Below are 16,771 nucleotides of genomic sequence, written 5' to 3'. Positions count from 1 at the left end.
TACAAACTAATGATCTATAAGATGTCCATGTAAATGTACATACTTCTGCATAATGTTTTGAGGTTATTATCTCATTTCTTATTATACAGTGGTAAGAGTTTTCTTCCAATTCTCATGATAGCCATATAGCTGCCACACTCATGAAATTGGTGAAAAATCTATAACTCAGGGATGAAAAAGAGCTCAAGGGTACGTGTGTTTGAAGCAAAACCTAAAGGAAAATTATGGAGGTATTGCCCCCAAAAGGAAGATAACATTGAATTATTATTACATAGGTGTCTTGGTGAGGTGCTGGGATCTTTTGGTTCTTTATACCAGGGACATAATAAAATAACACTGAGACAGGTCTTACAGAGAAGCTTTTTCATTGGTTCTAAAACAAACTTTCCTTTCACGTCCTGGCCTCTGAAGAATGAGGCCTGGCCCTGCCTTCCCAGTCCTGATTCATGCCCCCCTCTTAGAGTCCATTCTGACCAATCACTGGCAGTGCCAACCAAATGGATTTATGTGGGTCTTTGGCTTGGGCTTGTATGTTGACTATACCCCTTGCTTATCTTCTTACTGTTTTTATGTCCACTTTCAATTTATTCAAGCGCCTCTGATTTTACTCCTTTGGTTCTCAAATGGAGCCACCAAAATGAGAATCTCTCAGGATCAACTCTCCTCTCCCCAAACACCAGACAGAACAGTTGACATGTGTTGCATGTACTCTGGGGATTCCCTCAAGTAGACCCACTGGTAACAATGAAAAGAAGCAGGGCCCCTGAAACGAATCCTATATCCAATCCTATTAACCAATATTACCTGTAAGACTAGTCCAATTCTGGCTTGGACACAGATAAGAAAGAAAATGGAGGCTTTTACCTGATAATCAAAAATGTCCTGAAGTCCAGTAAGGCCACCTAATATGGTGCCCACTGGGATCTCACAATATCACAGAGTCAGAAGGACCTATAAGAAAACCTTCTCTATTACTAACTCTCAACTTCTTTCCCACTTGAGCAACCACAGCCCAACCTTTCCTGTCCTTAGTCACAGGTTATGAGCTGTTAGAACAGCAAGGGCCCTTTGGACATACAGAGCCCAATGCCCACACAACCAATGGGGATGCAGAGACCCAGTGATGGCAAAAGCTCGGCCAGAGCTAGTTAACCACAGAGAGAGGACTACAAGTGCATTTCTGAAGATCACAGAATCACTTCTTTTTTTCAACATATCAGAGAACTGGATTTTGTTTTCAAATTATGGTTTAAATAGGAATCTAGTATTTCATGGAAGAAAGACTTCTACAGATTTCTTCTTTTATTTCGGTGGGGGGGGGGGGCGGGAATGTCATTACACAATTATTTTCTCATTTTTGCACTGTGTGGTAGAGAATCATGTTGTCAAATGGTAAAAGTAGCTGATTTAAAACTGGACAACACTGTTCACATTTCTTGAGTATATTTCTGTTGGCATTTTTGTATTTTTGGTTACTAAAGAGTTTCCTCCTTTAGAAATACAATCCCAGATTGCTAACAGAGCAGGTCTGGTGTTTCTGAGAAGAGAAGGGCTTTTCCTTTGATGTGATCTCTGAGTAGTTTCACACACTTGAACACCTGGAAATCAAAACATTTTAATTGACTGAACACTTTTCCTGGTAATTTATTTTTTTTTAATGTTTATTTTTGTTTTTGAGAAAGAGAGAGGGAGAGACAGAATCTGAAACAGGCTCCAGACTCTGAGCCGTCAGCACAGAGCCCGACATGAGACTGGAACTTGGGAAAGGCAAGATCATGACCTAGGCCAAAGTCGGACACTCAATCGACTGAGCCACCCAGGTGCCCCTCCTGGTAATTTAAATGAGTAGTTGGATGACAAGTTACTCCCAATCTCTCTCTTTCTCTCTCTCTCTCTCTCTCTTCTTTTTACTTGTGCTCTAATTGTTTCCATTTTCTATCAGCACTTTCTGTAATTACTGACTCCTTGGAAAACACAGATTTTTATCAACCAATCTGAGGAAAATTTATAAAATGTCAGACGCCATGAAGCCTATATTCAAGGACTTCCAAGGGAGTCCAGAAGATCAAATTGCCAGGACAAGGTTTCTACTTGCTGGTCATGCCATGAGGCTCAGGACAAGGCTGACGTTTTTGTAGAGGCTCTAACCAGTGTGATGAATCAGGATGGATCAAGATATTTGCAGAAGGAACTAAGCTCATAGTAACTTCCCCAGGTAAGTAACGTTGTTCTACTTTGATTGTGTGAATAAAAAACCAAGAGATGCTTTTTAGAGAAAACAAATGATCTATATGATCAAGTCAGCATACAGAGAGCCATTTTGCAGCTACTGGAAACTCTGTATGTAAATGAATTACTTTGAAAATGGCTTATTTACTTACCTGCTTGCAAGTAAACTGAAATTCTATATTTTGACAATACGCACATGCACAAATAGACCAAGGCTTGAAATTAAAATTATTTTTAGGATGGTGTCTTTAAACCCTTGGTGTGAGTTACGGGTTCAAGACGCTCTTCTTATAGATGGTCTCTTTAAGAGAAACACTTTGATTAAGTACCTCTAGTATGAATTCTTAATGAGTAATGCTTCTTTCTCTAATAACCTGCAAAATCTGTGATTGCTTTGGATCTCACCCTTAATGCAGTGCAAAAATTTTTACTCTTACAGTAATTGACCATAAAACATCAACAACCCCTCTTATTTTATTACTCTGGCTTCTTAGAGGGCAGGGTAAGACTAGCAAAAATCCGTGCCATTGCGAGTCTTGTGATATTTCTTAAGAGATGGTCCAGTTGAATAGAACTATGAACTCAACAAATCATTTTAGCTCCACAGTCCGTGAAAAGAGTCTGTCTGCAGGGCTTTACATTTTCATTTGCTCATTTGTTGTCTCAGCAAACACTTATTGAACAGTTTCTGTGCTGGATGCTAGAAAAGGGGTAAAGAAGACACAACCCCCAAACTCAAAAAACTTCTAGTCTACAGGACAACTATTCTAGGTTGTGGCATCATTGGACCCTATGTGTTTCGGCGTGTGGCTGTAGGAGACACAAAATGTCTTGGAATTATGAGCTTTCTTGCTTTTTTAATTTATAATACCTATTGCTTACAAAATCCATACATTTTGTTTTGTGGAATAATTTGATAAAATGGCCTGAAACCATCCCATTAAAGAGAATAATAATATTAGCTAAGATTCACTGAGGGCCAGATACCATGCTGACCAGTTTCAGCGCCTTATCTCATTCATTCCTCAACAGCCCTATACAGAAAATCCTCTTATTCCAAATTTGCAGATGGAGAAATTAAGGCTTGAAGAAGTTCAGCTATTTGCCTTAACTCACATGGCTTATTACTATGGCATAGAGGGGGATCCAATAGAGACTTGTCCATTCCAAAATGCATGGTCTGGACCATGATGTGATATTAGAAACATGAAGCCATGTTTTTATAATCTGATATTTACTCATCTGCAGCCTGACTTTTTAAATAGATTCTTTAGTTGAATGCTTAATTAGTAATAGCTCAATTTGTATTACTCCTCATGCAGAAAATGATGCTTTTGCGTCTAATCATGGCATTATAATTGCCTCTCTCCTCCACAAATGATCAAATAAGTCATGTTGAATACACGTTCAAAAATTGGATTTTCAAAATGTGATTCTTAGGGTATTGCTATAAAATGACAAGTCCTTTCCACACCATCACATTCAGTCTTCTTTCCACATCGGCATCAAGTGCACCGGAAACACTGACTGGGGCAGGACAGCTGGAGCAGGTGACCTACAAGCAGGACTCGGCCTCATGACCCACAGCTGTCTTTCCGTTCAGGCCGGGACAGCGGCAGAAAGACCAGACCAGACAGGATCCTCTGATGAACAGCTCAGGATTTTAGATGAGTTCCCTGGAAACTCTTGGGGTAATTTCAAGTTCAAATAGGTAGTCTTTCAGGAATAAGTAAGTTTAGAGATCATTATTAATATTTCAGACTCTGTAACAACTCATCTGGTTTACTATCAGGGGCGACAGGATTCTGGAAAGAACTTTACAAACAAGATAACTACCCCCTCAATATGTAGAAATTAAAAAAAAACTATAAAAATATTGAACACTCATTTATTAAATACTTTTTGGTTCCTCTTTGAAAACAAAAGAAATGATAACTGCAAGTCATACTCCGGTAAAAGAAGGGATATCATACAAGAAAACCTTTTAAGGGAAGAGATTTGAGCATCAGGAAAATAGTAAGAAAAGGTAAAATCATACTTTCCAACTTGTGTGACTGAGATGGAAAGACAGAACCAAGCTGACCAGGCAGACAGAGGTCAGTTCCTCAATTCTCGACTGTGTTCATATCTAATGTGATTTTGTTTGAGTTTCATGTTTGTTTAATGGTAGTGGGGCCCATTTTTATGTCTTTTATGACCTTGAAAAAATATGGGCACAACCTTAAAACTGGCACAAAGGGAGATTTTGTGTAAAAGCTCTTCAGACAGTGTGATTGGTCTGGCTATTGCGAATACAAGTGTTCTGTCCTGGCACACTGCTCAGGGTTATAGGAACCTTTTCTTTCCATTCTTAGTAAAGTGCGGGGAGGGGAGATGGTGATACCAGTGCTGGCTCAGAATTCTAGGATTTGGTCCCAGTATGTTCACAGATAACAGCAGGATCCTTAGAGAGTTTGGAGACTCTGCCCTGATCCTTGGGGGTAGTTGCCACCTGAGCTAGCGTGGAGGACATTCACAAGGAGCTAACTGGCTAGAGCAACTGGGGGTTTCTAAGGGCAGGGGAGATGTTAGAGCCATTTGGGATTTCGGTCTTGAACGTCTTGTAAAGTTTGTGTATCTTATTTATTTAATTCCAAAAATAATCAATGGAAAAGAAGGAATAAAATATTGCTGAACTTTCATTTTGTCAAAGGATGATTACTATCAAGTATCAAAATATTTAACTGCATAAACATATGCAAGAACGTTAAGCTAGGTTTTCCCCCTCTCAATGCAGTATACTGTATTTGTTCATTCTTCGTTAGCCTTAGAGGTGAAATTTTGCCTGATGAGGGAGAACATCTCACACAGGTGTTTCCAGAGCACTAGGTCTCATCAAATAAAAATTTTTCAACAATTTTCACAAAGGTGGTAAAACACTGAAAAAATGAAAGAAGTGATGTGTTTTTTTTCCACAATAGTTGTGATCGTAGGCACAAATGAATTCATAAACCGAAAAGCAAGTTTTTGGTCCTCTTTTTTCCAACTGACTACATACTCCATGTAAATTCTAGCAATCCAATTAAACAATGGTGATAGACATATAATGCATGGAGTCCTGAAAAGTGTGTTTTAGAGGAGTGTGGTGCAGAGAAAAATCTGGACTATGACTCTGGATCTATCACTTTCTGTATAACCATTCCTTAGCGTTTAGATTTTGATTCAGTCACTATTGCTTTCTTAAAATTATAAAAATAATACATGTTCATTATGAAAATAAGAACAGAGGAAAAAATAATGAAAACATTCAAAAAGTTTAGTGACACTTATTACTGCTAATATTTGCTATATTTCCATCCATTGATTCTGTCCCTGTAACAACCATCTCAGGTGGATGTTACAGGGACTAAATGAAATTAAATATGTCAATAGGAACCATAAAGGTTGGGACATGGTCAGTGATAAAAAAAAATGTTGTTTCAAATTACCATCCCTTGGAGTTCTTTATATTATCAGGAGTACAGAAAAATATGTTAATTACCATCTAGTCTATAGGTCACTTTCGAACAAACGGTTTAATTTGCAGTATGCTTTCAATTTCTATGGCTCATTGTCACCTGTTTCTAAAAATGATGATAATGGAATAAGCATTACCTCCACTATTGCCTGCCAGAACAAAAGGTGATCTCTCATTTTTCAGTGGAAAAATCCAGACGTAAAATAAAAAGAGAAGAGATTGCGCAACCTGAATATATAAGCTTGCAGTGATACAGATAAAAAGCCAAGTATTCCCTTGTATATTTAATATCTTAATTGAATTACACCTACAAAGTTAAAAATGATATCAGTACAAAATAAGTTGAGAAATACAGCATTTTGTGCCCTCACATTTCATCAAAAATTTTGTTCAAACTCTTCACATGCGTCTAAAATGTATACTTTTGAGCACATTTCTGAGCCATCTCAGGGTCCCAGTGTCTGTTTTGGGATCTCCTCATGATGATGTCACTGAATATTTTATCTGAAAAAAAGAAAAAATTACCCACTTACAAAATTTTTAAAAAGCATTGTTTTCATTTACTCTGTTACTCTATGTAAACGTAAAGGGTAGAGACTTTGTTCCCAAGTACTGTTTACCAAATCCATGTTAAACTTCTTTATTGTCTTTTACCAGTGCTACCTCTAAAACGAGCATTGCATTTATTTCAGGTTGACACCTTGTCTAAGGAGTATTGTCTGATCAAAGTAGAGCATTAGAAGAACACCCTTTAAAACGAGAGGTTGCCCAGGACCGAAACATAAGACAACCCCTGTTTCATGAGGGATGATGTTGGGAACGAAAGCTTCACTTCATGTCCCAGCATTTCAGTGTGTTTGAATTCTGCATGTTTTGTGTTTGTATCGCAGAGCGGGATTTGCCAACATCTTCTCTCAGTTTTCATGTCACCTTCGAGTTAGATTTGCAAAACTATCAACCTCTGAAGCTGCAAATGAAACAAACCCGAACGCACAAATCATTTCTCATTTATTTCAACTGCCTATTTCCAAAACCTATTTGAGAAGGCCTAAAATAGAATACACAAGTACAGTGAGGCCATGGAATAAAAAGAGAGGATCAAAAGCACTATGGAGAACAGATGAAAAAGGTCTGGGATTTCCTAACAGAAAGCACAGGGTAAAATTTAATGTTCAAAAGTAGGAAAAAATGTGGTGGAGTCCATACTTTATATTATCTACTAAAATGAAGATCTCCAAATTTTCGTATTTGTTATATGTTTCCCGCCATAAAATGAGAAAAGGACTTCAATGCGTGAGTCCTTTAGGAGGAATGTGAAGTGAAATAGCGGACATTACTTTCCAGATCCATCTTCTAAAATGAAGAAATGGTCTTTAAACAAAAGCATTTCATGCTACCGCTGCATCATTACTGTGGGCACCATGACATTGAATGTCATTCACAGATGGTGACCTTCAACAGACACACTCAGGCACCAACAAGTTTCGCCTTCATGCTCATATTTATCAGAAAAATGTTTAAACTTTTTAAATATAGCTAGACCTTTAAATAAAGTTAGAAATGTCATACATTTGAAATACATTTTTGTCATAGACTCTGAGTCTAAAGCTCTCTCTTGGCCAGCAAGAGAGCGGATGCAGGATTAAAATGCGAGAGATGGCTCATGTCCGGGAAAAGACAAGTGCCCCGAATAAGGATCCTTGCCCTGTACTTATTAAGATCAGAAGGCTTACAAACATGATGGAAGTGCACAAAGAGACAATGAAACTGCGAACATTAACTCGTGGCCATGAGGGAAAGGGGGTTTTGAAGATATATGGGGTTTGGGGTTTGGGTCAATATAAAGCAAAATCCTGGCGCTGGGCAGATGGGCAGATGGTTGTTAATGGCAGACAGGAGGCGCTATGTCTCCTTATCTTAGCTACAGAGCATGTAACCTCAGGGTTAACAAGGCACCTTTTCTTTTGCTAATCAGCTCTGCCCTGGGCAGCATCACCTGCAACACCCCGGGTCTATAGCCCTCTGTACCTCTACCTAATTCGGTCCTTCCCTCCTGTGAAAGCAGCTTTCTGCGATAGTACTAAATTGGGGGGCATTTTGGTCCTGAATACCTAATCTTGCTTACCTTATATACTTTTGTATTGGGGGCCTTTGCCCCCCTCTCTATCCTGGGGGCCTTGGCCCCGCCCTACTTTATTCTGGGGGCCTAATCTTATCTACCCAAACTTGGGTGTGAGTAACCTAGGGCTTTGTAATTCTTTATGCCTTGTTAACCCATTGGTGCACGCCCAGGGAATTCCTAAACGTATTCCCCACACATTTTAAATATGAAATAGCTATAATTATTTGTTTAATAAAGGAAAAATTAAAAAAAGTAGAACAGAATTAAATCAACATCAATATGCAGGTTTGAAGTATCACCCTTGCAAATTGAAAATGTAGTTGACACTTGGTACATTTATTTAAAATTCATATGGATGCATCTTAAAATATAAATAGCTCAGGCAACTTAACTCAAATGTATTTTATGGTTATGAAAATAAATGTATATAAATATACCAGACAGGCTTATTTATTTTAGAATCTGGTTTCTATTTTTGCATCATAAAAATTATCTTCATCATAAAAATCACTGTTAACAGGTTTAAAAAAGAATGTTGAAGGAAAAACTATGTAAGATAATTACCCAAAATACAGGCATGAGCCATATATAATCAGATGGATGCTTTAATGCTCAGTTCATTATTCCATTGAGAAAATTGTGGAAGTTCAAGATTCATTTTATCTTGAAAACAGTAAAACATCAAGAATTTGGTTAAGGAAAAGGGACAGAGGGTAAAAACGGTATGCTACCGTCCAGAAATTTATCAAGTTCATCATTTGATTTTTGAGTTCTTCACTATAATGAATCAGAAGCGGTCCAATAAAAAAACCCACAAATTTTCAAAAATGAAAATTAGTTTCTTTAATATATTGACTAGAGGCTAAAGTCATTTAAATATCATGTACAATTGAAAAATTAATCTTGTCTATCTAACATGCTTTTTACACTAAAAACAAAGTATGTGGTTGGCGAAATATACGATGTCTTACTGTTATAATCAATAAAATACATATGCACTACAAGCAAGATGTGTATACTTAAAAGAAGCACATTATAGGGGTGCCTGGGTGGCTCCGTCAGTTAAGCATCCGACTTCAGCTCAGGTCATGATCTTGCAGTCCATGAGCTCGAGCCCCATGCCGGGCTCTGTGCTGACAGCTCAGAGCCTGCAGCCTATGTCGGCTTCTGTGTCCTCTCTCTCTGCCCCCAACTCACTCGCATTCTGTCTCTGTCTCTCTCAAAACTAAATAAACATTAAAAAAAAAAAGAGCACATTATGACCTAATTCTACCTACAGCTTAAATAAGAACTCATCGTTTGCTTACTGAGTTAGTATAAAAATTAGGAGCTTAGCTACACAGGCAGAAATTCTCAAGAATCTTTTTTTCTAAAAAAAAAAAAAAGAAAAAGAAAAAAATAAAGAAAAAAAAGAGAGTATATTAAGAGCCCCCCAAAAGAATTTTTTTTCTGTTCTTCTCAAATGAACTCTTTTCTTAAGAAATTGCCCTTTGAATTATTAAACTAATACCAAACTAGCCCAAAGAGAATATCAGTAAAGCACCTGCATTTCAGTTGGAAATCAATTTTAAAATGGTTCCAACATTTATAAGTATAACCATTAAATCAGCAGTAAATGTATCAAGTAACATACCAACATTCAAATGACATGTCCCTGAAAACTATGATTTTTGTTATATGTTTTGACATTATGTCTGCAGGAAACTCTGGAATCATAACAGGTAACATTACACCAGTTACATATTATTCAGCCAGTGAAATCACCAAATATTGTGGGTTACAAGTTCAGCAGCTTTCTAGGGCAGATTCAACTTAGAGGGAGACTCTGAGAGTCAAAATATGGTGTTCTCTTGGTCACATATAAACTTCAGATGAAATGCTAATAGGAAATAAGCTTTCAGTGAATATTTTCCACAGCAAAACAAAAGTTCTGATAAGGGTGTTACTTGATAAGGCTTTAATATAAAAGCATTTCTGAAAATAATCAGTTTTGAAATAGCACTTTTGGATATATTGAGACTTTGTTTCTAAATTCAAGGTGTAAATAATTTGGAAGTGCAGCTTTAAACATTGCCCTACACGAAGTCCTGACATGATTCAGACGTGAAAGCGAGATGTTCTATAATTTTTTTTTAATGTTTATTTATTTTTGAGAGAGAGACTGAGTGCAAGCAGGGAAGGGGCAGAGAGAGAGGGAGACACAGAATTCGGAATGGGCTCCAGGTTCTGCGCAGAGCCCCACGCTGGGCTTGAACTCAAGAACTGCGAGATCACGATCCAAGCTGAAGTCCGATGCTTAACTGACTGAGCCACCCAGGGTCAACTCGATAGGTTGTCAAGTACACCTGGAAATATTTCCCATTCAAACAAGCGATTGTGTATTGTTTAAAAAAATTCCATGTTTTAATCCCGACTCTGCCACTTAGTAGCTGTGACTTTGGGCATGTTATGTAACTTCTTGACCCTCTTTTTCCCATGGAAACTAAGAAGGTAAGCAACTCAGAACCATTGTGGAGGAAAGGCCACCATAAGCACTAATTCTATGGCAACTTTTCCTTCCTTTTACTATGTGCCAGGTGGTTCCAACCACACAATGTTTCCATTTTTCTAGCAATAGCTTTAATTGCTATTCCATTTTCTCCAACAGATAAAAGCCCTAATGAAGACACTTCCCCCAAGCCCACGATTTTTCTTCCTTCACCTGCTGAAAGAACACTCCATAAGACTGGAACATATCTTTGTCTTCTTGAGGATTTTTTCCCTGATGTTATCAAGGTAGATTGGAAAGAGAAAGATGGCAAAACAATTCTGAAATCCCAGCAGGGAAACACCATGAAGACTAAGGACACATACATGAAATACACCTGGCTGACTGTGACAGAAAAGTCAATGGATAAAGAACACAAATGTATTGTCAAACACGAGAAGAATAAAGGAGGGGTTGATCAAGAGATTCTGTTTCCTTCAATAAACACAGGTATGTGTGTATATACCAGTAACCCTTTTGTCAAAGGAAATATCCCACCTTTGCTGTCAAATATTAATGAAAAGAAACAAATAGAAATCTTTCTTAAATGTTGTTACTTTTAATGGTAGCATAAATGTCCTGCTATTTCCCCATAGAACTAAAATAGTATTGACTTTGTAACATACAAAGAAAAAAAACAAGAAAAATTCATTTAGCCTTTCTGACCTCAGTTTCATCAACCAAAATGTTAAGGTTACAGTGATATTTTTAGCGTCATTATATGAATTACATGAAACAGTACATGCAAAAGCACCTAGCATCCTCCCAAATCATAAACGCTCGAAAGAGAGTCCACTTTTAAGGATTGTACTTGATGAGGAAATTAGAACAATTATACATCTTTAGGAATGTTCTACTCAGCAAAGTCCCTCTCACTTTAATCTTGCTCTACTCAAAGTATAACCCATAAACAATGGGTCATAGGCGACAAAATGCTGTTCATTTGGTGGAGACAGATCGCGCTCAACAAAAATAGTAAATTGGTTGCTGAGGTTTTAGTATGGTCTTCTGTTTCTCATATTTGAATTTTACATACCACTCTAAGGTGAAATTTGGTAAGTAAAGACTGTGTGAGGCTAATGTATACAAATATTCTTCCATTCTACACAATGGATGTGTTTCTACCCCTGGGAAATGCTGCCCAGCAAACATTGCGGAACGAGTGTGTGCCAGGCCTGGAAAGGATGCAGGATGGACCACTGTCCCCAGGAGGATCACTACAGTAGAGTGAATACATGTTTCCTAATCACTCAGGGTCACTTGTGATTCAGCCATGGTGTCCCGTAGGATCACCATTGGTACAAATGCTGATCATTTTTCGATAGCGTGGGCACCCAGCTGTGATCCAATAACCTCTAGACTCAGAAGTCAAGTCCTGAGCCTTGACATAAGAGACCACGGCCCAAGAGGGCCCACTGGACAGGACTAGTTTGTACTTTTCTCTGTGGTTACCAAGCCCTTTGGAAGCAGGGGGAACACGCACGTAACTAAATGTGCAAAGACCTTTGCTGTATACCGCTTAAAATTGTTGAAATAAATCTTTATCTTCTTGGATCCTTAGTGTTTCCAATGATCAAATTAGGGTTGAACATTTATCTCTGCTTTCTCCCTGGCTGTGATGAAGAAGAAATACAATCATGTCAGTGAAAATGCTTGCTTTTGAAAATATAACATGAATGCATTTATTCATGTGCTTCTTGTATTTATGTGCATCCTCTCCTAAAACTAACTGAAGTAAGAGTGCAGACAGCCCTAATTTTTAAAAATTTCTACAGCTAAGAAACAGAGAGGAGGCAAATGAGCAAAGCACAAGTTTAATGTAACCACTGTAACCCTTTAGATGTTGGTTTTTATAGTGATCGAAGTAAAGTAGAGTAAGTTCCATGGTGATGATTATCGAAAAGGGAGAAGTTCCTATTTGTGAGATGTGTTTTACTTGGCACTTAATTTTGGAAACGCATGTCTCCCAAGGTCTTCTCAATGGAACAAAGCTAATGAGGGTATTTCTGTTAATGCCATTCTACAGCAAATTTTTAATGCTGATTCTAGTAAGGTTTTTTTGTTGTTTTTGTTTTTGATGAAAGCTAAAAATATATAGAACATGGAAACATGAATCCATGAAATGATTTGGAAGAGATAAAACTATATGGTCTAAGTTTTCAACCAACCTTGATTGAGAAAGTGAACCTAGGGTACACACACACAGATTTTAATTTGGAAAATTGTTACCTTAATGTTTCTACCTCAATCAATTCATGGTGATAAGAGATGTTTCTTTTTCTTTTAATGAGTAGAGCTACTGTATGGAAAAGAAAGAGACTTTTAAGACACTTTAAAGTCCATTTTTGAGGGTATTTTAACATGTAAACATGATTATACAAACATTTTTATTCCTGTGATTTACCCCAAAGCCTATTAGAATTTAGAATGTAAGAGCGCCCAAAACAAGATGGTGTGGAGTGAATAATTTGCATACCAGAACCGTATCTGTATGGACAAGGACTCATCAAGCAGAAAAAGGATAAGCCAAAATATGTTGGGACTGTCTGTCCGTCCAGCCAACAGTCGATGATCTTTTTAAGGGATTTTGTCTTTCTATGTAACTTCAGCTTTTTGTTTGTTTGTTTGTTTGTTTTTTCGCATTAGAGAAATACAACCCTCCCCTCAGGTTTTATCTATTCAGAAAACTATGATTACTTGGCCAATCTTTCAGCGCGCACTGAAACACTGAGCTTTTGCTTTAGCTCATCTAACCCCCCACAACTGCCGTTTGAGTGCTGGCTCAGCCAGTTACTGGCATGGCTCTGGTCAAGTTACTTAGACTCTCTAAACCTTATTGCCTGTTGTGTAACATGTAGTCCTCCAAATTCAGCTCACATCGGTGTGACTGGGGGATCAGATGAGATAATGCACGTGAACCTTTCACACAGTGCCTGGCACAGTCGTAATCACTCGATAGGTACAGGCTTTCATTAGCATTGCTGTCACACCCACACACCACGGGGGCGTGCATGGTTTGGAAAGGGAGGGCCTCTTGCCTTTACTTAGGTGAATTTACCTCAACCAGACTCCTTCCAACATGTAAAATTCTCCTGTGGAGTCTAGGGTTAGATGAATTCATTTTGTAGCAACTCCACATGTCTGCGTGGGTGCTGAGGATTGCCCAGTATTCACTATTTCCGGTTATTTTTCCAGTCAACAAGTACTTATAGAACACCTACGTTGAGGCAGGCTCTGTGCTAGGAGCGGTGAGCGCAGAAGGAAAACAAGATAGTCTCAGACATTACCTTCTAGTTGTGAGAAAAAAAAAATGCATCATTCGTGAACTTCAACATCTTCATGTGCGGAAATAGAATATGTGAATCGATCTACTGAATTACATAGTAACGGAGCAATCATTCCAGAAATTGTGAGGATCATATATGTCTAGGCTCTCTCCTCTTGGTTGCCAAATTGTATGTATGTATGTTTGTATGTGTGTATGTCTGGAAGTATCTATCTATCCATCCACCCACAACTCAGACACATGTCAAATCATGGATATGAACAATTGAATAATACCTTCTCTATTTTCTTTTAGAACTCCCTGCTATTAATTCTACAGAAGCTTCGCTGAAAGATGAAAATGGTAAGTTTTTGTATGTGTGTGCCTTTATGTTATGCTATAGCATTTTTTCCTCCCAATCAACTTAACTGTTGAACTTCCCTGACTTCAGGTAGAAATCTCACAATGGCAGGATCTTGCAAAATAGACTGACTGATAATTTAAGTCAGTCCATCATTTCCCAGGAGCCATCTTCACATCTTTGTGGGTTTGGGATTGAGGGGACTATATAACTTAGGGGTGCAGTGAGGGGCTCCGAAGTCTTTCAGCAACAGATTTCACTCATTTCTGTGGTCCTTGTTTCTACTGTCTGAGGAAAACAGGATATTGAGTTGCTTTTTTTTTTTAAGTCTTTGTTTTTGTTCATAGTTAATAACATGAACTGACATTAAGAGGTTCTTGTACAGAAGGCATTGTGTTACTGTGAGTGCATTTTGTTTAATTCTCCTAATACTCACTATAAAGGATTTCATTCACATTTTATGCATGAAGGCAATGAGCTAAAATGAACTAAGTCCCTTGCACCACACTGCACAGCGGGATCTGAGGCCTCAACATGGACCATCTGAGTCAACAATTGATACGCTTACTTGGTTTGCTATTCTACCTGTAAGATGTAGTCACAGAGCAAGAAATCCCAAAGCCAGGCACCCGTGGGGATGGGTGTGAGTGCAGGGCTTCAAGGGCCACAGACTGGACTTTAACCCCAGTCTTTTAATTATTTGCGCATGAGTATGGGTACATTACTTGCATTTTCTGAGCCAACCGGGAATAAAATGAACAACAGCTAACTCAGTTATGAAAGACATAGGGTCACACATGGCAAATGTCTAGCATAGGGTATCTCATTTACCTGATGCATGGTAAGTACTGGTTTCTGGCCCTTTCTCCCCACGTATGTATAAGAAAGTGACAAGAAGCATTGTCTCCCGCCCTGCCGATCTGCCTTCCATGTGCAATATCGAGGGGCCTCTGGACCTTAGGTAACATATTACCTGACCAAGGGCGTGGAGCTATGAACACATCACCTCTCAGGGTCCCTTTCCACACACCAAGGGCTAATGATTCTGGAGTTCTTACTCTTTGGAGACTACTTTTTTCCACTTTATTTCATTTTATTATTATTTTTTTTAATTTTATTTAAGTTCCAGTTAGTTGACATACAGGGTAAGAGTAGTTTCAGGTGCACAATATAGTGAGTGGTTCAACACGTCCATACATCACCCGGTGCTCATCACAGCCAACACCCTCCACTAAAACCTCCCTTCCAACCTGCTATGAGCACAACCAAATTTCCATGGACCATACCGTTAGTAGGAACTTCATTAACGAACAATGTGTGATGACTAAGGTGCTTCTAAATCAGCAATTTATCTTTACACATATTCTTAACTGTTTGTTGTTGGGGGTATTTGTAACCTGTGGAGGTGCAGAATCAGAGTACGTAAGAATGTGTTCTCGAACATTATGTTGCTGGGATTAAAATCTGGCTTGTATTTACTAACTGTATGACATCAGACAAATTCCTTCTCTGTCCTCAATTTATCTGTCAAATGGGAATGAAAATAATAATCTCCTAGGTTATTGAAAACTTAAGTAAGATTAAAGCTTTGCCCTCAAAACTCTCAAATCAAATGTTTGGCATTTAGTTAGTGGTTAATGCATATTAGCTATTATGGTAACTTATAGACAAGGTGGGGGTGAAGAAATGGCAAAAGCTACTTATCACCAATGCTTTTTGCAGGGTGACTCATTCATCTAAAACATAACCTTGCTTTTTAAGACTTTGGAATATACTAAGTGAATTTCACAGAAGTTGATTCACTTGACCCGCAAGCTGGATTCTGGGTTGTCTTGGTGGTGGTGGTAGGGGTGACAGTGGTATAGACGTTTACTGTTGGGTTGGGTTGGTGCAGGAAAGTCACTTCCACCCAGGTCATCAGAATTGCATAATACGACCTACCTCCCATTGATAAGTCCTAACCTTTCAAAACAACAGGTGAAACTAAAATAGCTTCTTTTAGACCCCCTACAGCTGCAGCTAGTGACCAGCTCTGCCTACTACACCTACATCATCCTCCTCGTCAAGAGCGTGGTCTACACCATCATCATCGCCTACTGTCTACTTGGGAGACCAGCACTCTGCCGCAATGAGAAGAGTTCCTAACCCATGGTGGCCCAAGGCTCCACTTTTCTTTACTGGCTACTGTCGCTAAAGGTGTCTGCTTAGGCTCTAGCGGGGCTTTCTTTCTGGGTTTGGGTTATTTCAGTTCACATGTCTTTTTCTATGTGTCATCATTGCAGAACAGGCTTACAAACCGCTGGGCAAACGGGAAATGTCACTCTGCACCAAGAATAGACTCTGCCATGAGTCAGGGGCGGGACCGGGGGGCACTCACGGGGGCTTCAGTACCGCTCTCTCCTTCACGCCCACCAGCCCGTCAGCCACCCAGCACCCTCGCCTCTGAGTACAGCCGGCGTGCAGCTTCCATCGCGGCCCCTGGGGCTCTGTATCCAGATAACTGCCTGGAGGCCTTTTATTTTACATACATGGAAGCCTTCATCCTTGCTGCCCGAACTTTGTGCTGTTTTTCATAATAGGCACAATAAAAACAATCAAAAGCCTACATTTGCCTCTGTGTGTTTTCATTCGGTGAAATATTACTGAGAGTCCAAGGCCATGGACAGCATGGCAACTGAACCTCCACATTCAGCATTGATGTAATAATCATGGTCAATTCCACATTTCTAACTCTTTCCCTGAGAGAGTCCTTGTGATGCCTTCTTTGGGGG

At 38.8% G+C, this 16,771-nt stretch overlaps 2 gene segments (V, D, J or C); one reads left to right on the top strand and one right to left on the bottom strand.

Moving 5' to 3' along the window:
• Positions 1–16,771, bottom strand: part of LOC109268035 (T cell receptor gamma constant 1-like) — a 244,969-nt gene that overhangs the window by 73,304 nt on the left and 154,894 nt on the right.
• On the top strand, positions 1,368–16,604 carry LOC109268039 (T cell receptor gamma constant 1-like). The segment is given in 5 exon segments: positions 1,368–1,639; positions 1,943–2,215; positions 10,495–10,824; positions 13,955–14,002; positions 16,003–16,604. Coding segments are annotated over 3 exon segments (336 nt in total).

This window comes from Panthera pardus, unplaced genomic scaffold (assembly GCF_024362965.1).
Source record: "Panthera pardus isolate Hobbes unplaced genomic scaffold, ASM2436296v1 HiC_scaffold_8, whole genome shotgun sequence".
NCBI lineage: Eukaryota > Metazoa > Chordata > Mammalia > Carnivora > Felidae > Panthera > Panthera pardus.
Note: the sequence above shows the minus strand (reverse complement) of the source record. Positions and strands in the feature narration are given on the sequence as shown.